A 26,600-nucleotide genomic window follows, 5' to 3' on the forward strand; every position below is an offset into this window, starting at 1 on the left:
CAGCACTTTGGGAGGTCGAGGCGGGCGGATCACGAGGTCAGGAGATTGAGACCACCCTGGCCAACATGGTGAAACTCCGTCTCTACTAAAAATACAAAACAATTAGCCGGGCGTGGTGGTAGGCGCCTGTAGTCTCAGCTACTCCAGACGCTGAGGCAGGTGAATGGCGTGAACCTGGGAGGCAGAGCTTGCAGTGAGCCGAGATTGCGCCACTGCATTCCAGCCTGGGCGACAGAGCGAGACTCCATCTCAAAAAAAAAAAAAAAAAGAAAAGAAAAAAGAAACTTACAATCATGGTGGTGGAAGGTGAAGGGGAAGCAACGACCTTCTTCACATGGCGGCAGGAGGGAGCCGGGGAAACCGTCACTTGTAAAACCATCAGATCTCGTGAGAACTCACTATCATGAGAACAGCATGGGGGAAAACCGCTCCCGTAATCCAATCACTTCCCACCAGGTCTCTCCCTAAACACCCAGGATTACCATTCAAGATGAGATGTGGGTGGGGACACAAAGCTTAACCATATCACGCACCAACTGTGTGCCAGGCACCATTCTAAATGCTTCGGCTTCATCCAATGTCAGTAAAGCTGTTGGCAAAGAGTAACACCAGGAGGCAGAGCCTGGGTGGCACTGCTGATCTGGCACAAGGTGGACTCAAGGGCTGCTCGGAGATGTCCACACACCCCAACCCCAGCCTGTGGCTGGGTCTCCAGAGGAAGCCAGCAGTACTGGACGGCTGCCAGGTGAGATACCTGCACTCACTGTGGGGTCTGCCCATGAACCTGTTTCCGTGATGGCCTGGTTCCTGAAATGCCAACCCCTCTGTACCTTAGACAGAAGCCATGCCGTTGTACCATCTGCAGGTCCAGGCAGGACCACCTAAAATCTGCCTTTCCTTCCAGAAACCACAGGGCACAGGTTAGACTGGGCACACCTTTTATTTGGCTGCATGCAGTAAGGTGAGGTCAGGAGAACACTGCTGTCCTTCCAGCAGGACAAGAGGCAAGTTCCAAGGGTAGCTGGCTGGGAGACAGAGGTCTTGGGAATGGCAGTTCTAGAGGGGGGTGGGGGCTTGGAATGTTCTCCAAGCCAGAGGGGGCCTGGCCTGGATTTCGGAGGTGGACAGGGGATCCTTCAAACCCCCTACCACACTCATCCAGGGCTCACGTGTCCAGCTGTCAGAGCAGGTCCCAACCCTGCTCCCCACCTACCCTGGGACATCCTGTGCAGGATTCCCTCAGTCCTCTGGGAACCTGACCCCACCTGGTACCCATCTAGCTTCTGGGGCTCCACTGATAGTGAAGACAGTCCACACCTGACCTGGACCCCACCCCGCCCTAGGTCTGCCCATCTCAGTCCCGGCCTGAGCCTCTGGGCCAAAGCCACCTCTTCTGAGCAGGCAGGCAGAGCGAGAGACTGGGAGCAGCAGACAGAGGCAGAGCACGGCCCACGAGCCCACCCTCTACTTCCCAGATTGGTCGGAGTTACATGGTCACCTCCCTGCACCTGCACCATCAGGGCAGCTGCAAGCTTGCCAGTTGTCTTGCCTGTCCCTGCTCCGAGGGTCAAATAATACAGGTAGAACGGTCCCAGGAGGGGAAGGGAGAGACAGATCCAGGCTGGCCTCCAAGCTCGACTTTCTGAGGGGCCCAGGGGAACACGCTGCACCTCCCACATCTCAGGTGCTCCGTCTCTGAAAGGGGTACATGCAGGCTTCCCCAGCCATCATTCAGGTCACGACCTTTCGGGGAGAGCTGACCCGACCGCAGCATGTGAGGGCTGCCCACACTGAGAGGCTCCACAAAGAAGAGGCGGCTAGGGGCAAGGGTTAGAGGTCTGGGGATGCCTGGCCTCCGCCTCCCCTTCCCAAGCCCAGCCCTTTTCTGACAGCAGTTGTTCACCAGTCAGGGTTCAGCAGATGGGGGCTCAGGGGGTGTCAGGGCAGCGGGGGCCCGATGGTGATGCTGCTGTTGGTGACCCTCGGGCCGTACCAGCCGGCCCAGTAATGAGTGTCCACGCCGCCGTGCTGAAACCAGATGTGGCGGACGCCGGGCGGGTAGCTGGAGAATGTGTGGGAGACCTGGCGGGGCAGGTAGAGAGGGGAGAAAGGTCAAGGGAGCTTTCTCAGGCTGGGTGTGGCGGCTCACACCGGGAATCCCAGTACTTTGGGAGGCTGAGGTGGGAGGGTTGTTTGAGCCCAGGAGTTTGCAACCAGTCTGGTCGCAAACCAGAGATAGTGAGATACCATCTCTACAAGAAAAAAAAAAATTAGCCAGGCATGGTGGTGTGTGCCTGTAGTTCTAGGTAGGCTGAGGCAGGAGTACAGGCTAAGGTAGGAGTTCAAGACTGCAGTGAGCTGTGATCACGTCACTGCACTCCAGCCTGGGCAACAGAGTGAGACCCTGTCTCTAAAAAACAAAAGAAATAAAAGAAAATGAGCCTTAAAAATAAAAGAGTGGGAGCAGACTCTGAGTGTGGCACTGCCTGAGGGGGGCAGGGGAACAAGGAAGGGGCTGAGTTCTTGGTGCCAGACTAGAAATCAGTGGAGTTCTAGTTCGAGCTCTGTGATTTGGGACAGACCAATTCCTTTCTCTGTGCTTCAGTTTCCTCATCTATAAAATGGAGCAAAATCCTGCTGGTCTACTCCACAGGATTATCATTCAGCCCAAAGGAATGGAAAGAAACTGCAAGCTGCCAAAGGATGTCCAATACACTCATCACGGGGCACATGTATTATTTAAGTTAAAATTAAGTAAAAGTGCCCGGCGTGGTGGCTCATGCCTGTAATCCCAGAACTTTGGGAGGCCGAGGTGGGTGGATCACCTGAGGTCGGGAGTTCGAGACCAGCCTGACCAACATGGAGAAACTCCGTCTCTACTAAAAATACAAAATTAGCTGGGCGTGGTGGCGCATGCCTGTAATCCCAGCTACTCAGGAGGCTGAGGCAGGAGAATCGTTTGAACCCGGGAGGCAGAGGTTGTGGTGAGCTGAGATCGCGTCACTGCACTCCAACCTGGGTGACAGAGTGAGACGCCGTCTCAAAAAAAAAAAAAAAAAATTAAGTAAAATTAAATGAAATAAAAAATTCAGGTACTCAGTTGTACTAGGAACTGGCTTTTACTAAGTGTTCAGTGGTCACATGTAGCTACTGGCTACCTTATGGATAGCATAGACACAGACCATTTCTATCACTACAGAAAGTTCTATTGGACGGGGCTGGGGTTGGTAAACGATGGCCTGCAGGCCCATTGCCTGTTTTTATAAATAAAGTTTTACTGGAATATAGCCATGTCCATTCGTTTACATATTGTCTAGAGCTGTTTTCACACAACAACAGCAGAGTTGGAGAGTTGAGTAACTGTGACAGAGACAATGTGACCTGCAAAGGCTAAAATATTCATATCTGCCATTTTAAGAAAACATTTGCTAGGGCTGGGCACAGTGGCTCATGCCTGTAGTTCCAGCACTTTGGGAGGCTAAGGCAGGAGGATGACTTGAGGCCAGGAGTGCGAGACCAGCCTGGGCAACAAAGCAAAACTCCATCTCTACAAAAAAAATTTTTTTTTTAATTAGTGGTGGTGCACACCTGTACTCCCAGCTACTCAGGATGCTGAGGCAGGAGGACGACTTGAGCCTAAGAGTTTCAGTCTGCAGTGAGCTATGGATTCGCCAGCCTGGGTGACAGAGACCCTGTCCCTAAAAATATGTAAGTAAATTAAAACAAACAAACAAACAAACAAATATTTGCTGACCCCAGTCTAGAAAACAGTAATAATCAATACTAGTAATTAGTAACAGTCAGTCAACCTTTTGGAATTTTTTTTTCTTTTTTTCTTTTTTTTTTTTTTTTTTTGAGATGGAGTTTTGCTCTTGTTGCCCAGGCTGGAGTACAATGGCACGATCTTGGCTCACTGCAACCTCCGCCTCCTGGATTCAAGTGATTCTTCTGCCTCAGCCTCCCAAGTAGCTGGCATGCGCCACCACGCCTGGGTAATTTTGTATTTTTAGTAAAGACGGGGTTTCTCCATGTTGGTCAGGCTGGTCTCGAACTCCCAACCTCAGGTGATCTGCCTACCTGGGCCTCCCAAAGTGCTGGGATTAGAGGCGTGAGCCACCGTGCCCTGCCAACCTTTTGGAATATTTTTTGGCCCTGGCTTCGCTAGCATCATTTCACTGATTTCTTTCAGAGCTCTATGAGGGAAACTATACCCATTTTACAGAAGCAGTGAGTGAAGCTCAGAGCACTGGAAGCACAGGTGAGAAGGTGCAGAGCTCGGATCTGAACCTTGGCCCCGTCTGACCACAGCCTCAGCCTTGGACGATCTGCCTCTGCCCCCGCCCCCTAGTCCCACGCACCTCCCTCCACTTGGCATCGCTCTTCTGCTGGATGGTCGCTGGGTCTGGCTGGAAGGTCACCAGAGGCTCGTACGTGGACGACAGGAGCTGAACGCACAGATGGTACTTGGACCCGCAATCTGGCCTGGCTGCGAACCTGCAGGGAGAGGGAGGGCCCATCAGGGCCTCGGAGATTGGGGGCAGGGCGGGGGTGGGGCACCTGATTGGCATGCCCCACCCCAGACCCACGCCCCAGGCACTCACCAGTCCTTGACCTCGATGTCCGGCCGTGTGATATCCATCAGCTTCTCCCAATACCCTTTGGCCCTGAGGTCCACCACCTGGGACTTGAGGCAGGTGCTGGGGGCAGGCAGAGGGGTGGGAGGGGCTGGGCTCACCACTAGGGCAGTGAGGGGCTAGGACTGCCCCTTCCAGAGTGGGAGAGACCCCAGGGTAAATTGATTTGGGCTTTCCCCTACCCCAAGTCCCTGGATCTTACTAATATGAAGTAACGAAGTATTTCTTGACCTGGTCATTGGGGAATTCCTTCCTCTGGTCTCCAGAGAGATCCTCCACCTTCCACTCATCACCTCCATTCATATCCAGGCTCCAGAACTGGAACCCCTCTGATGGAAAAGCAGAGTTCACACTGAAGGGAAGCCCCTCAGTGGCCACCTTCTCCCAAGTGTCCCTTCCTCCCCACTCCTCTGCCCGCATCTTGGCGGCTGCCCTCAAGCCCTGTGCTGTGGGACGCTGCAGATCACAGTGCCCACCACGTATTAGGTGCTTCCTGTGTTGCAGGCACAGGGAGGTGACTTCCCTGGGGGCCCTGAGACACATGGTGATGGGAATGACCAGACCTCTTCTGTGATGGAGAACGCTCTGATGTGGGCCAGACAGACCTGGGTCTAGTCCCAGCTCTACCAGTACTCGGTTGTCTGACCTTGGACCAGTTGCTTTTCCTCTCTGACCCTTGGTTGTCTCTTCTGTAAACTGGAGTAAGAATAGGGGCTAAGAAGCATTTTTGGCAAAGTGCCAAAATGTTTTAGGACTTGTGGCCCACATACTATCTCTATTGTATAGTTTTTTTGTTGTTGTTTCTTTTCCTATAACCCTTTAAAAACACAAAAACTTTTTTTGTTTTTGTTTTTTGAGATAGGGTTTCGCTTGTCACCCAGGCTGGAGTGCAATGGCTTGATCTCAGCTCACTGTAACCTCTGCCTCCTGGGTTCCAGTGATTCTCCTGCTTCAGCCTCCCGAGTAGCTGGGATTACAGGTGCATGCTACCACACCTGGTTAATTTTTGTATTTTTTTGTAGAGACGGGGTTTCGCCATGTTGACCAAGCTGGTCTCGATCTCCTGACCTCAGATAATCCACCCACCTTGGCCTCCCAAAGTGCTGGGATTACAGGTGTGAGCCACTGCACCCAGCCCAGATGCCTTCTGTGATGGAGAACACTCTGATGTGGGCCAGAGAGACCTAGGTCTAGTCCCAGCTCTACCAGTACTCAGCTGTGTGACCTCAGGCCAGTTGCTTTTCCTTTCTGAGCCTCAGTTGTCTCCTCTGTAAACTGGAGTAAGAATAGGGGCTGGGAAGCTTTTTTGGCAAAGTGCAAAAATATTTTAGGACTTGTGGGCCATAAACTATCTCTATTGTATAGTTTTTTGTTGTTTCTTCTTCTTTTTATAACCCTTTAAAAATGTAAAAACAATTATTAAAACAATTATTAATGCCTCAGCCAGATTTGGCTCATGGACAGCTTGGAGGAGTGGTTTTATTATCATTTTGCTCCAGAATTTGGTCAAGTTGTGGAAAATGAGGTTCCCATGCCATCCCAGTGTCAACCCAACAACACAGCAAGCAAGGATCAGTAGAAGCCCTGCTTTACCTGTTGTTGTAACATACTGAGAAGAAGACTGGATCTCCCATTCTTCCACAAGCAAAACCCCTTTGGCCCTCTGGGACCATGTCAGTAGGCCCAACCCTGGAGCCTAGAAACTAGGCCAACAAAATATGGCTTTGACTTCCTGGCCTTGTGTCTTGAGCAGAATTAGTCTCAGTTAGCCAACATTCCCTTGCCTAGGAAAGGTCACTGGGGAAATAATCTTAAGAGTAGAATAAGAGGCCGGGCGTGGTGGCTCATACGTGTAATCCCAGCACTTTGGGAGGCAGAGGTGGGCGGATCACTTGAGGCCAGGAGTTTGAGACCAGCCTGGCCAACATGGTGAAACTGTGTCTCTATTAAAAATACAAAAAATTAGCTGGGCATGGTGGTGGGCACCGGTAATCCCAGCTACTTGGGAGGCTGAGGCAGGAGAATCGCTTGAACCCAGGAGGTGGAGGTTGCAGTGAGCCAAGATCGCACTATTGCACTGCAGCTTGGGCAACAGAGTGAGACTCCATCTAAAAAAAAAAAATTAGCCAGGTGTGGTGGCACATGCCTGTAATCCTAGCTACTTGGGAGGCTGAACTTGGGAGGTAGAGGTTACGGTGAGCCAAGATTGTGTCACTGTACTCCAGCCTGGGTGACAGAGTGAAACTCCGTCTCAAAAAAAAAAAAAAAAAAAAGAGTAGAATAAGAATAAGAAACACCACTCTTGGCCTCAGTTTGCCCATCTGAAAAATGTGTGCACTATCAGTAGCTACCTCTTTGGGTTACTGTGAGAGGAGTAAAGGTGTTAAACCATCCAAAGTACCCGGCTCATACTAAGTGCTCAATACATGTTCCTGGTGTCATGACAGTGTGTGTACTGGAGGCATGCCAGACCCAGCCTGTACCTTACCTTCAGCGCACGGGTTGTGCAGGAGGTTCCTGTGCAGGCTCCGTAAGAAGTAGAAGATCTTCCAGTCGGCCACGGGCTGGTCCCAGTCCTCAGTGATGAAGCCCTCTCGCAGGCACTTGCGTTTCCAGAGGGTCACGAGGTCGATGAGGTCCCGCCAGAGGCTGCAGACCAGGCGGCAGTTCAGCAGCAGCTGGCGGGCGGGCACGTGCGTAAACAGCTCCAGCAGGATGTTCTCGGGCAGCTCGTTGATGTTCCCCACAGCCATGGCTTGTGGCTTCTGGACACCCTCCTGTAGCTGTTGAAAAGCTATGCTGCAGGCCTCATCCCTGCTCTGCCATTTATCTCGGGAGAGCATGGTGCCTCTCCCAGCCTCAGTTTCCTTCTCCGTAAATGGATGCCTTACCTCCAGGGGTCACTGGGGCGGTCCAAGGAGCTTGGGACACATCAGGTACTTTAATAAAAGGTGAGCTCTGATTTTTTTCTCTGGCCTCTCACAACAGAGGTGGAAGGCACTGCCCAAGGTCAAAAATAAGGGCAGAGAAGGAAGGAGCCTGGATCTTCTTTGATTCCAGGGCCAGCCTTTTTCAGTAGGCCAGTCTTTAATGGGGATATAATGCGCAGCCGGGCAGAGCACCCCAGGCCTCCGGTGCCGTCACCATCCTCTCTCCCATCCTCAGAACATGATGAGAGGAGGAAGCTAATTATCACTGCCTCCCGCGGAGGTCCAAAGGGCTCCAGCCACCTTCTCAAGATCTCAGAGGACATGATCTCCTGCCTAGGTGGGAGTGGCAAGAGGGTGGGCGACAGGGAAGGGCCCTTCCTATTTCCCCACCCCCACCCCCAGCCCCGCGGCTGGGCTCCGTCAGCCCCAAGTCCGCCAGCGCGTCTGCAGCTTCCCCTTCCCACGCTGTGCCTTAAAATGCCCCCCAAAGTCTGGGCTCGGACCCCTGCACATCGATGGCGACCCCAGCCCCCGTTCGCAGCCGCGCAGCACAGCCCGGGCAAGCTCGGCGGCCTGGGCCTGGTCGGTGCCAGGCCTCCCTCGGCAACTGCGGCGCGACCCGGAACCCAGGAGCCTTCCCGGCAGCCCCCGCCCAGCCGCGCCCCCTCCCCAGCGCTCCCCGCGCCCCCTCCTGCCGGTCACCTGCGCTCGGCCGCCGCGGCACGATCCACTGGGCCGCCAAAGCTGCACAGCCTGGACCTGCGCTTGCCTGGGAAGTGAGGCCCCGCCCCGGCCCACCAGGCCCCGCCCCCGCGCCCCGCGCCCCGCCCCGCGCAGCGCTGGGCCAGGGACGCACCCCCACCGCGTCGTAGGAAAATTACCTGGTGTGGGGGGTGGGGCGGAAGGCACCTCCTATACCCCGACTCCGCCTGGGCCACCCGCCCCGCACCCTCGGCCTGACCCAGCCTCTCCCTGCCTCCCCTAGCCGCCTCCTCCCAGCAGTCCCCCAGGAGCGAGCTGCGAGATGCCCCAAATCGGACCCCTCCCCAATTAAAAAAAAAACAACTCCTGACCTTTCCCAGCCTCCTCGGTCCGCTGAGGAACCCGCAGCCCCGGGCCTGGAGCAGACTGCTGGGACTGCGCGGCGGCCGGGCGCGGGGCCAGAGGCGGGGCGGGGCGGGTCCGGTCGGGGGCCTTTAAGAGGCGCGGTCGCCGGGACCGACACAGACGCGGACAGCGCCGGGACTCGCTGCCCCGGGACTCGCGCAGCCCGCAGCCCTCCGGCTCCTCCTTCTCTCGCGACCGCCCTCCGCAGCGATGGACGGAGACGGTGACCCAGGTAGCCGCCGCCTGGACCGCTCGCTGCGGCTGGGAGGGGAGATGGGGTCGGCGGGCGAGCGCTGCACAGAGGGGCGTCAGAGAGCGAGGCGACCCGGAGACCTGCCGCGGCAAACTTTAACGCCAGCGAAGTCCTAGAGGCGGTCTCCAAAGAGCACGTCTCTCTGCTGTCTTGGTCTGGCGGGAGGCCTTGAGAGGCGACTGGCAGGGAGAGAGGACTCCTGGGTCCCATTTAGCCAGGAAGTAGCACCAGAGGACCCCCACATTCCCGCCTCCCAGCTTCCTGAGGTTCTGTCTGACGGGGGCCTGGGATGCGTCTGGGAGCGAGGCTGCGAGCCTTTTCTTTCATCAGCTCTTCCAGCTCTGGGCCTTGGGCCGTCTGGATCCCCGTGAGTTCCTTGGGGTCCCTGGCCTCGCCTCACCTATTCCTGCCTTCCTCCTGAGCTCCCTTGTCTGGAGGGGCTGCCCCTCCCCGGGGTGGTGAGATGCCCAGTGGGGACCCGACTGGCGGTGAGGGAGCGTTGGGGGCAGCTTTGGCTGGTGCTCAGGGCCTTCCCAGGCTGCCCAGTCATCCTCTCTGGCACCCAAGACCCCTCACCCCCATCCCTCCAACTCCCTGCGGGGCCTGCAGGGGTTGCTTGCTGAGTCAGGATGGAAACAAGACCTGCCTGCAGACAGCCCTCACTCTTTCCTCATCAGGTCCAGCTGGGGATGGGCATTGCTTGGGGTAGGCGGTGGCAAACAGACTGATGAAAGCTCAGGCCCCCGCCCCCCCATTCCCCCGCCTCCAGCCCTGAAAATTCCAGCTCCTGCAGCCCTTGCTCCCAATCCACGGCCTTCTGGCCACACCCTCTGTAGGGCTCCAGAACTGGCTCCTGCTTTTTCCCAGGGCTCAGCTATTCCCTGGACTCTGGGGCCCACTCCAGGTGAGTGAATCAGCCTCGCAGGCAGGCAGCTTCCAGGGGCCAGATAACTTTCCGCTGGCAACAATGTGGGGAGTTGTGTGTGTAAGAGAGAGGGTGGGGGGAGCTGTAATTGGACCTGGGGCCTCGAGTGCCAGGCCCAGGGGCCAGAAGAGGGGACTGGGTGAGGTGCACCTTTCGGGGAGCATCAGGTGTCCGATGGGGCCAGGGCCGGAGGGAGGGCTGGAGAGGTGAGGACACTGGGTCTAGCTCCCCAGAGAGCTGTGGGCATCCGCCTGGGCAGACGATGTGACTTCAGGGCCTGGCATTTTCCTCTGTCTTTCTGCTGTTCTGCGATGTGGTCTGGGAGAAGCCGTTAAGCCTTTTTTGGCCTCAGTTTCCTCTTTGCCAAAGGGGCCGGTGTAAATCCCCACATCATAAGGATGTGGCCAAAAAAATGCTAATAAGGAGAAGTGCTGTGTTCAATGAGGTTCACTCAGTAAGACTGACTGAGGACTCACTGTGTGCTCTGGGCTCTGTGAAAGCTCTCAAGGGCCTGACTGTGTGTTGGGCAGAGAGGAGAGGCTGCATATGAGGAGGTTAGGGGCTGGTGGGCCTGGAGACTTGGGTCTGGGTCCTGCCACCTGTCCCCTTCCCCAGTGCCTGGCCTGTTCCCATCACCGCCTTGGCTCTCCAGGGCCTAGCCCACGGGAACTCCCCATCCGTAGGTCTGAGAGCTGTAGTCTTCCTGATCACCCAGAGTGGCCCCGTCTCCTCGTCACTGGCTCTCCCTCGTCCAGGCATCTGGGGCACTCGGTGTTCACTTACTCAAGGCTGTGACGGCCCAGCTGAAGCCGACTGGGATGCAAGAGACAGTCCGGCTGCCGCGGTGACATCTGCCTGCCTCCTTACAATTCAGAATGCCCTTGTCCCCCTCCTCAGGGGATTTGGAGATCTGTTCTGTTTGTATGGCCAGGCACAATGATTACCCCCATTTTATAGATGAGAAAACTGAGGGCCAAGGATGGGAAAAGGAGGTGGAGAAAGTTTCCTTCCCCAAGCCCCTGTGTCATCTCCTTGCTTGATACAGTTTCTTTTAATAAGTCCCTCCTCATCCCCAAGTCACACAATAGCTGGGGACAGCTGGGTCTCCAGGCTCTGTTCTCCAGCCCCTGAAGGCCCCAGGTCCCATGTCCCCTTCCCTAAATACTGGCAGTGTGTCATTCAACAAGTCACTTCATCCCTGAGCCTGAGCATTTGCACCTGCAAAGTCAAAATCCTGGCCTGGGTGTAGTGGAGCATGACTGTAATCCCAGAACTTTAGGAGGCCGAGGCAGGAGGATTGCTTGAGTCCAGGAGTTGGAGGCCAGCCTGAGCAACAGAGTGAGACTCTATCTTTAAAAAGAAACGTCAGCCAGGCGTGGTGGCTGACGCCTTTAATCCCAGCACTTTGGGAGGCCGAGGCAGGTGGATCACCTGAGGTCAGGAGTTTGAGACCAGCCAGGCCAACATGGTGAAACCCCGTCTCTACTAAAAATACAAAAATTAGCCAGGTGTGGTGGCACATGCCTGTAATCCCAGTACTTGGGAGGCTGAGGCAGAAGAATCGCTTCTGAGCTTCCAGCTACCCGGGAAGCAGAGGTTGCAGTGAGCTGAGATCGAGCAGTGACAGAGCGAGCAAGACTCCATCTCAAAAAAAAAAAGTCAAAATCCTAACACTGCCTACTAATTCAGTGAATTATTTTGTGGAGGCTGTGATGGTTTAAGATGGCTCTGGAGCCAGGCTGTCTGGGTTCAAATCCAAGCTCCAACCGCTGATTAGCCGTGTGATCCTGGACCATTTCACCTCTCTGTGCCTCAGTTTCCTCGTCAATGAAATAAGGACAGCAATAAGAGCAACCTCAAAGAAATGGTATGAGGATTTAAAGAGTAAATGAAGTTGAAATGCTTTGGACGGTGCCTAACACTTGATAAGTGCCCCCAAAACATGAGTTCCTGACAACAGACCAGGAAAGTGCCAGATGCCAGGCACAGGGCATGAAGCTGTGTGTTTTCCAGACCATGTTCTGGCCCTTATGAGGCTCCATATGGTCCAGAGACAGGCATTTATCACAGGATCACACCCCAGGACAAAAGCTAGGAAGGGCTGTGAGAGGGTGTCATACAGGGAAGTCCCAGAAGGCTTCCTGAGGAGGTGAGGGGAGCAGGGATCTCAGAGGGTGGTTGGGAGGGTGAAAGAAGTTCCTGTGTGAAGCTTCCTGTGTACAGTGTACAGAAAGAAGTTCCTGTGTACAGTGCTATAGATGGATGTCATTAATAATAATAATATGATCCTTGCTGCCATCTGCCCAGGCTTGGGGTTTACTGGTCCAGCAGAGGAAACAGGCCTCTGAGGCACCTCTTTGGACTTAGGGGCTGATCCGGGGTTGGTCTGTGGCCTTGTGGCCCTCCTCCTTGGGCACCAGTATGGAGTCACAGAATCTCCGGCCCCGGCTGTAGATTGTCCCACGGTGGGTGGGGGAGGATATGGGCACATTGCAGTCCTGGGGCCTGGAGGAGTACAGGGTGGAGGAATCACAGCCCCCCACCCACCCCTGCCTGCAGAGAGCGTGGGCCAGCCCAAGGAGGCAAGCCCGGAGGAGCAGCCAGAGGAGGCGAGCGCTGAGGAGGAGCGGCCGGAGGACCAGGAGGAGGAGGAGGCGGCGGCCGCCGCGTACCTAGACGAGCTGCCCGAGCCGCTGCTGCTGCGCGTGCTGGCCGCACTGCCGGCCGCCGAGCTGGTGCGGGCCTGCCGCCTGGTGTGCCTGCGCTGGAAGGAGCTGGTGGACGGCGCCCCGCTGTGGCTGCTCAAGTGCCAGCAGGAGGGGCTGGTGCCCGAGGGCGGCGCGGAGGAGGAGCGCGACCACTGGCAGCAGTTCTACTTCCTGAGCAAGCGGCGCCGCAACCTTCTGCGTAACCCGTGTGGGGAAGGTGAGAGGCCCTCGCTGGGCAAGCTCAGCTTCCCCTGCTGCGAAATGGGCCGAAACGGCGCCGGCTGGCTTTGAGGGAGAAATGGGATTAAGCGCCTGGCTCAGTGCCAGCACCGGGTAGCCCCAAGGCTGTCTATTACTGTAGCTCTGTGGCTACCTGCGCCCTAGGGTCTCCCGGGTCCTCCCACCCTCAGCCAGCTGGGGCAGGGCGGGATGGGGGACATACCTCCCGGCAGGCAGATTTAGAAAGTGCCCACTGGTCCACCCTCTCATTCATCATCTGCCCACTCAGACACCAAGTGCCACCTTTGCCCTGCCACCCTCCACATAGTGGCAAGAGCCAGCCTTAGCAGGGACTGAGTGACCAGGGTGGGGCTGTCGTGTCCCTACAGAGGACTTGGAAGGCTGGTGTGACGTGGAGCACGGTGGGGACGGCTGGAGGGTGGAGGAGCTGCCTGGAGACAGTGGGGTGGAATTCACCCACGATGAGAGTGTCAAGAAGTACTTCGCCTCCTCCTTTGAGTAAGGAGAAGAGGGTGGAGGAGGTGGGAAGCGGGGAGCGTTCGCTCTGTCCTAACTCCTGTTCTCCCAGGTGGTGTCGCAAAGCACAGGTCATTGACCTGCAGGCTGAGGGCTACTGGGAGGAGCTGCTGGACACAACTCAGCCGGCCATCGTGGTGAAGGACTGGTGAGAGGGCGCTGGGGTGGCATGGGGCTGGGAGGAGCAGGGTAAGGCAGAGGGGAGAGCCAGCTGGGGAACCCCCCGCCCGGAGGTGCTGCCTCCCCACTGCAGGGGTTGAGGCCACGTGGACCACGGGTCTGCAAAGGTTGACAGCTTCCGAGTTTGCAGGAGAACCTGGAAACCCACCTCCCCTCCTGAGTTTTAAATGTTGGCAAATATATGCACATATATATGTTTTTATATACGTAATGTATATATTTCAAAATCAGTCTGCGGTCCAAACCAAAGGCCACTCTGTGGACTGGCTTTGGCCCCAAGCTGGGGTCTGGCCAACCTGGAATGTAGTCCTTGTGTTTCGCTCTTGGGCTGTCACTTTCTCTTGCTGGCCTCCTTTCCCTTATCTGTAAACTGGGAACACTGGCAGTGCTGGCCGACAGGGATGTTGGGCGCACAGGATGACTTTTGTGGAAATCCCCATCCCCAGGACGTGTTCAGCAGAGCTGAGGCCATGCCCTCACCCCACCACCCGACCCCCACCTCGCTCCCTCCCTCTGAGCAGGTACTCGGGCCGCAGCGACGCTGGTTGCCTCTACGAGCTCACCGTTAAGCTACTGTCCGAGCACGAGGACGTGCTGGCTGAGTTCAGCAGCGGGCAGGTGGCAGTGCCCCAAGACAATGACGGCGGGGGCTGGATGGAGGTGAGCCTGGGGGACCCAGGGCGGAGGTGTGGGGCGCGGATGTGAGGCGCGTGGCTCAAGGAGACGCCGCCCACGGCGCTTCTGGGGTGGGCTGGGCTGAGATAGTCACCGGGTGGTGGAGAGACCTCTGAATACCGCGGAGAAACCGAGTGGGGGAGCTGCAGGTCGGTCGGTGTACCGGGGTGGGGAGGCAGGAGAGGCCTCAGGACCTCCGAGGCTGACTCTTGCTACCTCCACCCCCAGATCTCCCACACCTTCACCGACTACGGGCCGGGCGTCCGCTTCGTCCGCTTCGAGCACGGGGGGCAGGACTCCGTCTACTGGAAGGGCTGGTTCGGGGCCCGGGTGACCAACAGCAGCGTGTGGGTAGAACCCTGAGCGGCCCTGCCTCCACTCTCCCCCAGCTGCCTGGAGGGGCAAAGGTCGGGGGTAGATAGGCCTTAACTTAGTCCATAGCATCCTCACCTTCCCCAAGCCACACAGCCTCCTCCCATCCCTTGCTCCGAGCCCAGCCCCTGAGCAGGGAGAGAGAAGTTTTGTTGGCATAGGTTTGCTTAGATAGCCGGCTTCTAGAATGTAGATCCGTGAGGGCGTGAGCTTGGACTGGACCCACTGCTGAATCCCCTGCACCTAGCACAGTGCCTGCCACAAAGTGGGCTCTCAATAAATATTATTTGTCCAAGGAAGGCATGAATGAACAAATGGATACACACTGCTCCCTTCCCATCCTTTTCTGTCTCCTGAGGGCCCCCGGCAGAGCCTGGAAAAATACTTGGTAGGGCTCCAGCTGCTCTGGTTTCCAGTGGACCTTGGGCCAGTATGGAGTCAGCTGGGCCCGGCCCTGCCAGGCAGGACAAAGCTGGGATTGTGAGACCAAGGAAGGGTGAGCTGAGCCTGGCGCCTGACCGACACCCAAGCTGCCCAGAGGCCAGAATAGGGCATGTCGGCGGGGGGCGGGGGCTGCCCTCCAGGCCTCTCTTGGTCCAGTGAGTATCCCAGGCCTTGCTACGACCCCCCATCCTTTACTAAAGGCAGAGTGGGGTTGGGGGTGTACCAGTTCTCAGGGCCCGGGTGACCAATAGCAGCATGTGGGTAGAGCCGTGAGCGGCCCTGCTTCCACCCTCCCCCATCTGCTTGGAAGGGTAGAGGCTGGGAGTAGATAGGCCTTAACTTAGTCCATAGCGTCCTCACCTTCCCCAAACCTCCACAGCCCTTCATCAAGCTGGGCCCCTAGGGCAAGGTGTCAGTTCCTTTGTCTGACTGGCAACTGGGGTGGGTGTGGACTGTGCTAGGGTCTAGGGTACCAGTTCTCTTGGGCCCAGGGATGGAGGTGAGGGGCCTGGGGTAGGGGATGGGAGGTGGAGATGGGGAAGCACAAAAAGGATTGGTTTGGGGTTTCTCTTAGTTCATGCCCACCCCCTGGAGTCATTAGCATCCGGTCTCATTGGCCCTTTTCCAAACGTGGCCCAGAGGTTGGCCCAGGCTTTGGCCTGGGGGAGGGGAGGTGGGGAGGGCAGTGTGCCAGACTCTGTGCTCCGGCACGCTCCTTCCGGCCAACCCAGCCCCTTCCAAAGACTGTCAGCTGCTGGTCCTGGGGGTGGGCATTTGAAGGGCCTGGAACCCTCTGCCCTGCTCTCCTGAAATGGAGACCAGTAAAATCACTGAGTGTCTCCAGCTTTGCCTCGGTTCTGAACCCTGATGCTACCTGCTGTTCTGGTGGGATTGCAGGGTTCAAGCTGGGGCCTGCCTGCAATTGTTTATTCATTCACTAGTTCATTTATTTACAATTCCCAGAGCCCCAACCCCAGGCCAGGTCATGTGTGGGGGCCCTGAAGTTACAGTGGGGAATAAGAGACTCCTTCCCAGGAAGAATCAGCAGCCTGGCCACACGAAGGGTGGGACCCCAGGGGAGGGGGAGCCAGTGTCCTGGGCCCTCCAGTGCAGTGGTGGAGATGCGGCCCCTCTTCTGGGGGCATCCTCAGTCTGACAAGGGAGACAAAACATTGACTTCAGAAAACTCTCGGTTTCAAGGGAGAGGCATAGCCTCTTCAACAAGGATGCCCTCTGTCCAGTCTAGGGGATTTTAGTCTGGTGGGGAAGGCACAGTCCATGTTCACCCGAGCTGCCAATCAGACAAAGGAACTGATGCCTTGCCCTCAGGGTCCAGCTTGATGAGGAGCTATGGAGGAACAGGCTCACCCCATGAGCTCCCATGCTTAGGGGTGGGAGACTAAGGGTGGGTGTGTGGGGAGCCAGGTTAAGAGGAGATGGGGTGAGTGGAGAAAGGACCGGAGCCCGCACTGGGCTATGGGAGGAAACTGAAGATGGAGACAGGTTGTGGGCATGAGGGGCCAGGAGGCCAGGTAGGGCCTGGCCCTTCGAGGACTGGAGGTCAGCGTCGAATGTGGGGGATGTGGAAGGTGCTGCAGGTGGAGGGGAGCGCCCCTGAGTTTCAGGTGCCCATGCAACATTCAGGAAAGAGGCCCATAGAGAGTGTGGGGCCCTGGGCTGCCAATGCAGGTATAGGAGTTGCAGTGTCTGTGGCCAGCAACCAAAGCCAAGGGTGAGAACAGGTGCAGAGTGAGGCAGGAGATGCCTCTGGGCTCACGACGGACCAGACCGACCGGGGACAGGGGAAGCAGGGCAACCAGGAAGGCAGGGGGATGGGTGGGAGAAAGGTGCAAGACCAGAAGGCCACCAGCAGCCAAGAGCCTGAGGAAGGAGCTGGAAGCCCAGAGGCTCTGAGCCTGCTGTGGTCTCTCCCCAGAGCATAGGGCCCTCAGAGGAGACTAGAGGGGCCTCAGGCTCACTCTCGCTGTCACTAGAGGGACATCGGATACACCAGTGGTGTTTAGGTCAGGAAGATAAGACAACTGCTTCTCAGCCTTCAAAGGGCTGTGTGAGGCGGGCCAGAAGGCTCACTGGGCATAGCGCACTTCCTATCACACTGTAGGGTGCTACAGTCCAGTCAGAGGTGGGACGGGGAGAGGGCATGGCCATCCCTTTTACGGTTTCCTGGCAAGTGACACAGAGTAACTGGGGAAGCAGAAGCTCCCATCCAGGCACATCTGGCTCTTAAGTAAGTGCTCGTAACTCCTCTCAGCATTACTGTCCCCTACCCTGGAGGACAGAGCTGGACCCATGTGTAAACGTTATAGGATGGCATATACCAGCAGCCTGTAAGGAAAAACCTGTGTGGCGTCCAGCAGGGGGCACCCTAGGGCTGTCTCTGGGACAGTGGGGACAGTTGAAGCCAGAGACAGCAGATAAGGCTTTCATGTCTCCTATGATCCTATTTTTTATTTAAAAATTAAAAAAAAATTTTAGAGACACAATCTCACTCTGTCACCCAGGCTGGAGTGCAGTGGTGTGATCATGGCTCACTGCAGCCTCAATTTTCTGGGCTCAAGCGATCCTTCCACCTCAGCCTCCTGAGTAGCTGGGATTGCAGGCATGTGCCACCACACCAGGCTAATTTTTATTTTTAGTAGAGATGGGGTCTTGCCATGTTGGTCAGGCAGGTCACAAACTCCTGACCTCAAGCAGTCCTCCTGCCTCGGCCTTCCAAAGTGCTGGGATTATAGACGTGAGCCACCGTGCCTGGCCAGTTCTTCCTAATCATTTGATATTTATTGAGCACCTACTATATGTAAGGTAGGGGCAAAACAAACAGTCTCTGGTCTCTTGGAATATACAGTCTAGATGGAGAAACATAACACAAGCAACTAAATGAGTGAACAAGATAATTACCCACATGAGATAGCCCTTCATCAGTAAGCCAGGCACTACTCTAAAAACTTTATCTATATTAATTTGTCATAATAACCTCACAAAGTGGAAACTGTGATTACTTCCATTTTTACAGATGAAAAAATTGGGCCAGGTGCAGTGGTTCACGCCTGTAATCTCAGCACTTTGGGAGGTCAAGAGTTTGAGACCAGCCTGACCAACATGGTGAAACCCCGTCTCTACTAAAAATACACAAAAGTTAGCCTGGGCAAGAAGAGCCAAACTCAGTCTCAAAAAAAAAAAAAAAAAAAAAGAAAGAAAGAAAGAAAAGAAAAATAAAATTGAAGCACAGAGAGATTAAGCAACTTGCCTTAGGCCATACTGCTAAGAAGTGATGGAACTGGAATTCTTTTTTTTTTTTGATACAGAGTCTCGCTTTGTCTCCCAGGCTGGAGTGCAGAGGCATGATCTCGGCTCACTGCAACCTCTGCCTCCCGGGTTCAAACGATTCTCCTGCCTCAGCCTCCCGAGTAGCTGGGATTACAGGTGCCCGCCACCACAACTGGCTAACCTTTTTTTTGTATTTTTAGTAGAGATGGGGTTTTACCATGTTGGTCAGACTGGTTTTGAACTCCTGACCTCAAGTGATCCACCTGACTTGGCCTCCCACAGCACTAGGATTACAGGCATGAGCCGTCACGCCAGGCCGGAACTGGAATTGTACTCGGCCACTTAGGCACTTGACCTCTGTAGTGTAGAGAGTGAGGGCAGGAGTGCTACTTTGGTCGGGGTGATCAGGGAGGACCTGTCTGAGGAAGTGACTTTTTTTTTTTTTTTTTTGAGATGGAGTCTCACTCTATTGCCCAGGCTGGAGTGCAGTGGTGCTATCTCAGCTTACTGCAACCTCCACTTTCCGGATTCAAGCGATTCTTGTGTCTCAGCCTCCCGAGTAGCTGGGATTACAGGCGTGCACCACCATGCCCAGCTAATTTTTTTTTTCTTTAATAGAGACAAGGTCTCACCATGTTGGCCAGGCTGGTCTTGAACTCTTGGCCTCAAGTGATCCACCTGCCTTGGCCTCCCAAAGTGTTGGGATTGCAGGCGTGAGCCACGGCGCCTGGCTGGAAGTGACACTTGAATCACATGATGACGAGAAACCAGCCATACGGCTCTGGGGAAAGAGGACTGCAGAGGCAGCCAAAGGCTCTGAGGTGGGAATGAACTTATTCACAGGTCAGAAAGGCAGCCAGCATGGCTGGAGCAGTGAGCAAGTGAGGAGGTGATCTGACGTGAGCTTGGAGATGTAGGTAGGTGACCCAGAGGGTTTCCTGAGGACCTACTATGTGCTCTGCCCTATAAGATATAAATGCTCTAGGAAGCAGATATGATATCGTTTCCGTTAAGGAAAAACCTTTGCTCTGTTCAGCAGGAGCTAGGGATGGGGGTTTAGACATCAGCTGCTGACAATCTTGTTTGATGAAACCAAATTTCCCAAGAGTAGCAGGATGATCAGGATGATGACGATGGTGATGATGCTGATGGCAGCAATGATGGCGATGACAGGCATTTGCTGAGGGCCTAGAGCGCCAGTTCATGTGCTAAGTGCACAGGCTCATTTAATCTGCGCAGTGGCCCCCTTAGATAAAATAGCTAAGACTCAGAGTTGCAGGGTAGCTTGCCAGGGTCATGCAATGAATAAGGAGTTGAAGCTGGCTTTCCAGCTTAAGACTTTTTTTCTTTAAATTGACATTTTATATGTGTATATAGACTTTTAATTAACATTATTTTCACAGAGCCAAGCAAATATTTTCAGTCAGCAGGAGGGAAAGAGGGGAGTTGTGGGTTGTGTTTTTTTTTGTTGTTGTTGTTTTGTTTTGTTTTGTTTTTAGATGGAGTCTCGCTCTGTCGTCCAGGCTGGAGTGCAGTGGCGCAATCTCAGTTCACTGAAACCTCCGCCTCCCAGGTTCAAGCGATTCTCCTGCCTCACCAGCTTAAGTTTTAAAGACTTTGCTGGGGTACAGAGTCAGAAGGGGCCACATGCTGGGGGACAGAGCAAGGACAGAAGCTGGGGGCTCCCAGGTGAGGAAGAGCAGAAAGAGTTGGAGATGACGAGGACACTGGGCTCCGGAGTGTCTGTGCGTACCGTTACCCCAGGCAGTAGGCGGGATGCTAGGTGTTTGGGGGCTATTTTGGCTAAGGGGTCAGGGAAGGTAAAATGAATTTCCTCTTAGATTTCTCAGTGGAAACGTATGTTTAACAATTTTGTAATGGAAAAGTCCCTCTTCCCTTTTCTGATTTCTTTTTCTGTTTTTGAGACGGAATCTTGCTGTGTTGCCAGGCTGGAGTGCAGTGGCGTGATCTCCGCTCACTGCATCTCTACCTTCCGGGTTCAAACGATTCTCCTGCCTCAGCCTCCCGAGTAGCTGGGACTACAGGCGTGCGCCACCACGCCCAGCTAATTTTTGTATTTTTAGTGGAGACGGGGTCTCACCGTGTTGGTCAGGCTGGTCTCGAACTCTTGACCTTGTGGTCCGCCCACCTCGGCCTCCCAGAGTGTTGGGATTACAGACGTGAGCCACTGCGCCTGGTCTCTGATTTCTTTACCTTAAAAATCTGGATTTTTTTGTACGTGGTGTATTCAGTTGTGAACATGGTATATTCAGTTGTGCACAGAGGGAGGGAAGGGCCAGTTCCTCCAAGTACCACTAGGTGTCAGGATTGTCAAGGCTGTCCCCAAGCTGTGTCTGTCCTGCCCATTTCTCTGCGGAGGAAAAGTCGAATTTGAATCCAAATCCTGGTCTCTTCCCATTGCTTGGGGCTGATCCTGGGTCCTCAGGGGCTGGGATTTGGCGCTGCTCTGGCCCCAGAGGCTCTATGAGAAACATTTAGGAGGCTAGGTCTCCAAGGCCTGGAGGCCCCTGGGTCTCACCCCAGGCCACATAGCAAGGGCTTTGGATGGCTGGAATCCCCTCCAGAGCTGGGCCCCTCCCAACTAGGGAGGGCTGGTGGTATCCTGGGATCTAGCTCCAAGTAGGTCTGGGAGTCTAGAACCCCCCCAAGTCTATCCCCACTCGGCAGAGCCCTGGGCCTTGCTTGATGGTGCCAGGCCTGCAGTGAACACGGAACACCCAGACAGATCCAATCCTGAGCTCCTGGTGCGTAATGACTTTGCTATTTCCCCCCACCGTAAATTAAACCTAATCTTGTGTTGACTCTGCTGAACAAGGAGAATAACGAAGAAGATTAAGATGAGATGGTATTCATTCTCCTCCAACAAAAGCCAATTAATCGTCAGTAGAATTACCGCCGGAACCAGGAGCTGCTTGCTAGGAGCTCTGCAGACAGGATGGAACAGGGCTGGGGGCCATTTGCTAGGGCTGCCACTGGGGTCTGCTGGTCGTGCAGCAGGAAATATTGCAGGTAGATGTTAGGGAGAACTGCCTGGATGAAGGAGGGGGCTGGCACCAAGGAGGAGGGTGCAAAGAGCTTGGAATCACCCACAGAGGTGATGTTTCTAAGTCATGGAGGGGAACGCTGTGGAAGTTCCTGACCACCTGACCATGTCCATCCGAGCCCCCCTGGGACCTTCCCCTGCCTTTCTGCGGTCACCTTTGATTAATGAAGCTGCATTCAGGGATCTCTGGCTTCCTCCCCACTCTGCTTTTTTCCCTCCTTCCTCTCCTAGGAATCAGGGAGGCCATTTGTCCAGTGTTAACAGCTTGGGTTTAGAGACAGAAACATGGCCAGGAACAGTGGCTCACGCCTGTAATCCCAGCACTTTGGGAGGCTGAGGCGGGTGGATGGCTTGAGGCCAGGAGTTGCAGACCAGCCTGGGCAACATGGTGAAACCCCGTCTCTACCAAAAATACAAAACAATTAGCTGGGCCTGGTGGCACATGCCTGTAGTCCCAGCTACTTGGGAGGCTGAGGCATGAGAATCGCTTGAACCTGGGAGATGGAGGTTGCAGTGGGCAGAGATTGTACCACTGCACTCCAGCCTGGGTGACAGTGAGATTTTCTCTAAAATAAAAATAATTAGAGACAGAAACTCTTGGGCTTCACCTGGCTTTGCCGCTTGTCCTCAACCACACAAATGGAACCTACGATCCTCACCTGCCAACCTGGTTTGATGCTCCCAGGCACTAATGTGCCTCCAGTTCCTGCACCCACTAGATTCTTGCAACAAGACAGTGAAGCTGAATGGAGCGGCCTGACTGCTGTGGGCCGTTGCTGAAAGGTGAGGGAACCAACATTTGTGGGTCTACTGCTGCATTATCTCATCGACTGCCTACAGCAGCCTCCTTGGGAGGCTTTATTTTGTCATCACAAAATTTATTGAAGAGGAAGCCTAGGCTCAGTGAGGTGGGGCCCTTGGTTGAGGTCACCAAGCTGTAGGCTGCAGAGTTGGCTGGGACGGGGCTTTTGTCGCCGTGGCCCCCAAAGCTTAGCCCTTTCTCCATCTGCACGTTGCTTCGTGCACATGGAAGGCATTCAGTGCGTGCTGGCCGGATGAATGAAACGCTCATCAAATGCTATTTCTGGTCCAGTAAGTTCCGTTTCAGACTCTCCCACATCCTGATAACTCCCAGAAGTAAATTGATTTGTGAAATTCTTCTTGGTAATTCTTGGCAACTCACCCACCTTACTACTACTGTGAAGAAAACTCTACCCTCCCATCCAGATCGAAGTTTGCTTCATTTACTCGGATTGATGAGGGTTTTTTTTTTTATTTTTTTTTTATTTTTTTTATTTTCTGAGCATGGCAAAAGTATCCTCAAAGTCCAGTTTTACAATCTATGTTATCTCAACACATGCTGAGCACTCACCATGTGATAGGTGTGTTCAAAACATCACTTGTGTATGGTTTTATTTAATCCTCCAAGCACATCTATGTGCTATTATTCCCATTTCAGAGGCTGAGATGAAACTGAGGCCCAGAGACGTGCGTTCTCGCCCCAGGTCACACAGCAAGGGCTTTGCATGACTAGAATCCTGCAGGCTTTCCTGGGTGAAGTGATTCTTGTGGAGGGATTCTAGTCCTCTGTGGCAGACAGGAATCATGGTGGAGGCCATGGGCTTCCAGGTTCAGTTGGAACTGGTGGAGTTTTCTGTGTCCCACAAATCACACACTTAGACTCAGCCTCAGGAACTGATCTTTGGTTCATATGTGAAAGGATTTAGCACTTAAGCTTCTTTTTTTGAGACAAAATCTCGCTCTGTCACCCAGGCTGGAGTGCAATGGCATGATCTTGGCTCACTGCAACCTCCACCTCCCAGATTCAGGTGATTCACCTGCCTCAGCCTCCGAGTAGCTGGGATTACAGGCGTGCACCACCACACCTGGCTGTTTTTTGTATTTTTAGTAGAGACGGGGTTTCACCATGTTGGTCAGGCTGGTCTCGAACTCCTGACCTCAAGTGATCCGCCCGCCTCGACCTCCCAAAGTGTTGGGATTACAGGCGTGAGCCACTGTACCCAGTCACTTAAGTATTTATTCAGCACCTTCTGCGTGTCAGCACCTTGTTATGCTTTGAGGATACAACAGTGAACCAATGAGGTCCTTGTCCTCTAGGAGCTCACAGACTGGAGGGAGAGAAGGATCTGGGTTCCCAGTTCTGACCCTCCCCAGGTGTGTGACCAGTTAGTGCCTCATTTTCCACATCTGTGAAATGGGGATGATTTTGTTACTTACCTGATAGGATTGTTATGAGAATCAAATGAATTAATATAGGTAAGACACTTAGATCAAGGCCTGCACATAAAAAGGTGCTACATACAAGTTTGTTAAATAAAATGGACAAGTCTGGCAACTACAGTCTAATATATAGTAAAAGGATGGCGAGGGGAAGCCTACTGAATTTTAGAGGAGGGACATCTAACATAGACCTTGATCAGAGAAGGTTTCCTGGAGGAGGCCGTCCATGGACTCTTAACCCAAGTGATGGTAGGAGGGTGAATTACTTTCCTAGACAGTTTGTAGCTTCCTGGGCTGTCACTGGGAGCTGCAGTACTAACTGGCCTTTTCCTGGGGCTTATTGTCATAATTTGTCAGTGTGCTAAGCACTGTAATGGCATCTGGATTCGAATAGAAATCTCTGTGCTCAGGGACCCTATGATTGAGAGGGGTGGGAGGAAAGCGTCCTAAATATGTTCTAGGACAGAAGAATAGGCCCCCAGATGCTGTGGGCAGTGTGTGGGGAGGTCTCCAGTGGGGTAGGGTGTAGAGAGGACCTCAACGTTGCAGAAAGACAAAGATGTCCTTGAAAAAAAGAAAACTAAAAAAAAAAAAAAAAAAAGGAAGGGGGAAGCCAGCAGGGAAAATGATTTTCTCGGCTGGCATTTCTTGGGGAATTAAATCTTGTTTTTCGTCACCACCAAGTGGAATAATCCAATATATTAAAGCAGAAGTCCCCACTCCTATTTATTGCCGCGACTTTGACCTAACAGTCTCGGGTCTGCATTTGGATTCAGACCGTCCTGGGGAGGGAGAGCAGGAGGGAGGAGGCATCAACCCCTTGGATCAATTACTTTCCTCTCCGACACAGGAAAAATGAATTATTCCCCGAAAAGCAGGCACCTCATCTGATGAATTCTGCACTGCAGAGCTGGCGGAGTTCTACCAAATTGAATTTGGTCTTTGAGAGACATTCAAAATCAAGTGGAGTGTGTGTGCTGGTGGGGTGTGTCTGATAGCCACTGGGGCTTCTGTTAGTTGGGGTCGAGGAAGCCCCCCACTTACAGTTCTCTGGGTTCGGGGGCAAGAGGTAGCCATGCTTCCTGCCCCAGGGACCCCTAGCACTCTGCAGGGGCAAGATGTTTTTGTTCCCAGCCTGAGGCTCAGAGAAGTGAGGTTGCTTGTCTGAGGCCACACAGTGAGCTGGTAACCATAGCAACCTGTTACCTTTATGTCCCTGTCCTCTGGGTCCTGCTGAAAATGTCCCCCGCCCTCCAAGGGAACCCCAGGTTGAGTAAGTTGGAGTTGGGAGCTTTCCTGTCTGGAGCACTGGTTCTTCATGTCCATAGCTGTATGACCTGGGGCAAGTAGCTTCCTCTCTCTAGGCCTCCGTTTCCTGACCCAGAAAACAGCGTTAACCACAGTCCTTGTAGTGTTTGCTACTCTATCAGATACAAAGGGCAGAAATGCAATTCCAAGTGTTTTAATCCAAAAGCAAAGGTTCTGGCTCACATGGATGAGAAGCTCCGTGTGGATTTCTGGCAGTGTCCTTTCAGGTACAGCTGGATCCAGAGGCCCCAACAGTGTATTCAGAACTCGGCTTTTCTCTCTGTGTCTCCAGTCTGTGTGGCTTCATCCCAGGCAGGCTCACTCCAGAAGGGGTTGGCAGCCCCCTAGGTCTATGTCCTTCCAGTGTCAAGTTCAATGGGTTCACGTGCCCACCTCTGAGCTGGTTGCTGTGGCTAGAGGGCCGGTGCGCTGGTGGGCAAGGCTTGGGGTGGAGTCACCCAGTGAGAACCATGAGGCTGACAGAAGAGTGCAGAGGGTGCTGGGTTAAAAACCTAACACAGAGCCCCGTTCCTCACAGGTCTCGACATGGAAGTCACCATGGTGCTTGCTACAGGGCAAGTGCTCAGCCAGCCACAGCTCTGCTGACAGTGACTCCTTCTGTTTCCACTAAGGGGGCTGCCACGTCCTCCTGGGCAGGGTGTAAGCGGCCCTCCCTGGACTTCCTCTGCCTCCCTTGTGGCCTCTCACAGCCTCTGCTTCCATCTCCAGGCCAGGTACCAGGCATCGGCCCTCTGCCTGGCCAGGAGTCCCCAGGGAAGGGGAGGCATTCCTCACTCCACACATCCTGGGAGCCGCAGAGACTGCAATTTCACTAATGATGTGGGGAAGAGAGGAAAAGACTAGCCCAAGAGGGAGATATTTTAGCTGAAAAACCTCCCCCTGGATTTGGGCAGGTTTTTCAGGGCTAATGAGCTGGGGCCAAGGGAGTTTCCAGGGAGGGAGGTGGCTGTGTCTGGTCCAGGCTCTGGTTCTAGAGGGGCTGGAGGTCTGGCCAGTGAGAGAGGAGCTGGGGGCCGGGGAGGGTGCAATGGGGGGCTCTGTGCCCCAAGCTGAGAAGCGCTCACTGGCTCACCCCACAGATGCACTGCTCACTCTGTGTTACCCCTGTTCTCCTTATGTAGGAAAGATCCCCAGTGGCCAAGATGATCTTGCCAAGCTTTATTATCTCTGTAGCCCTTACTGTGAGAACACTGCGTATCTGTTTTATTTTCCCCTGATATAAAGTCACGTCATGATATTGCAATTGCCTTTTTTTTTTTTCTTTTAGACAGAGTCTTGCTCTATCACCCAGGCTGTAGTGCAGTGGTGCTATCTCTGCTCACTGCAACCTCCGCCTCCCAGGTTCAAGCAATTCTCCTGCCTCAGCCTCCTGAGTAGCTGGGACTATAGGCACGCGCCACTGCAAACTTACAGACTGGGAGATACTGTTTTCACCAGATTCTGGGCTGCAGCCTGACCCCATTCCCCAATTTCTAATGTCTTTGGGAGAACATTTACCCAGTCAGTTAGCTTCGAGGGTAGACTGGAGCTCTAGGCCTGACCTGACCCCTTGGGTGGATTGCTGGTTTTCTCTGGGCCTTGGTGAGCTAGACTATAATGTTGAGGTGATAATCCCTGTCTTCTCCCCCACCAGTGCTAATTCCACCTGAGAAAATGTTGGTCTGGCTGTGAAGGGACAGGCAGTCCATGCAAAT

The 26,600-nt window shown here is 54.2% G+C and overlaps 3 protein-coding genes across 9 annotated transcripts in view; 2 read left to right on the forward strand and 1 right to left on the reverse strand.

Moving 5' to 3' along the window:
• The window catches only part of MAD2L2 (mitotic arrest deficient 2 like 2), a 194,819-nt gene that overhangs the window by 31,041 nt on the left and 137,178 nt on the right, over positions 1 to 26,600 (forward strand). The gene's annotated exons all lie outside the window — the stretch shown is intronic.
• FBXO44 (F-box protein 44) lies at positions 922 to 8,376 on the reverse strand. Of its 6 annotated transcripts, none has more exons than XM_024253981.3 (7): positions 8,267 to 8,376; positions 7,526 to 7,897; positions 7,123 to 7,417; positions 4,837 to 4,963; positions 4,602 to 4,697; positions 4,359 to 4,494; positions 922 to 2,082 (listed from the first exon to the last, which is right to left on the reverse strand). In XM_024253981.3, the coding sequence occupies exons 3-7, from the start codon at positions 7,385 to 7,387 to the stop codon at positions 1,939 to 1,941; spliced, it is 768 nt and encodes a 255-aa protein (XP_024109749.1). In that variant the 5' UTR covers positions 7,388 to 7,417; positions 7,526 to 7,897; positions 8,267 to 8,376; the 3' UTR covers positions 922 to 1,938. The 6 variants fall into 6 exon arrangements, with proteins under 6 accessions (XP_024109749.1, XP_063571177.1, XP_024109744.1 ...); XM_063715107.1 differs by having other exon boundaries at positions 7,526 to 7,555; positions 8,267 to 8,367; XM_024253976.3 differs by lacking the exon at positions 7,526 to 7,897 and having other exon boundaries at positions 8,267 to 8,370.
• Positions 8,405 to 14,839, forward strand: FBXO2 (F-box protein 2). The gene is made up of 6 exons (XM_002811494.5): positions 8,405 to 8,903; positions 12,409 to 12,774; positions 13,166 to 13,295; positions 13,366 to 13,461; positions 14,015 to 14,153; positions 14,397 to 14,839. The coding sequence occupies exons 1-6, from the start codon at positions 8,882 to 8,884 to the stop codon at positions 14,529 to 14,531; spliced, it is 888 nt and encodes a 295-aa protein (XP_002811540.1). The 5' UTR covers positions 8,405 to 8,881; the 3' UTR covers positions 14,532 to 14,839.

This window comes from Pongo abelii, chromosome 1 (genome assembly GCF_028885655.2).
Source record: "Pongo abelii isolate AG06213 chromosome 1, NHGRI_mPonAbe1-v2.0_pri, whole genome shotgun sequence".
Classification (NCBI taxonomy): Eukaryota; Metazoa; Chordata; class Mammalia; order Primates; family Hominidae; genus Pongo; species Pongo abelii.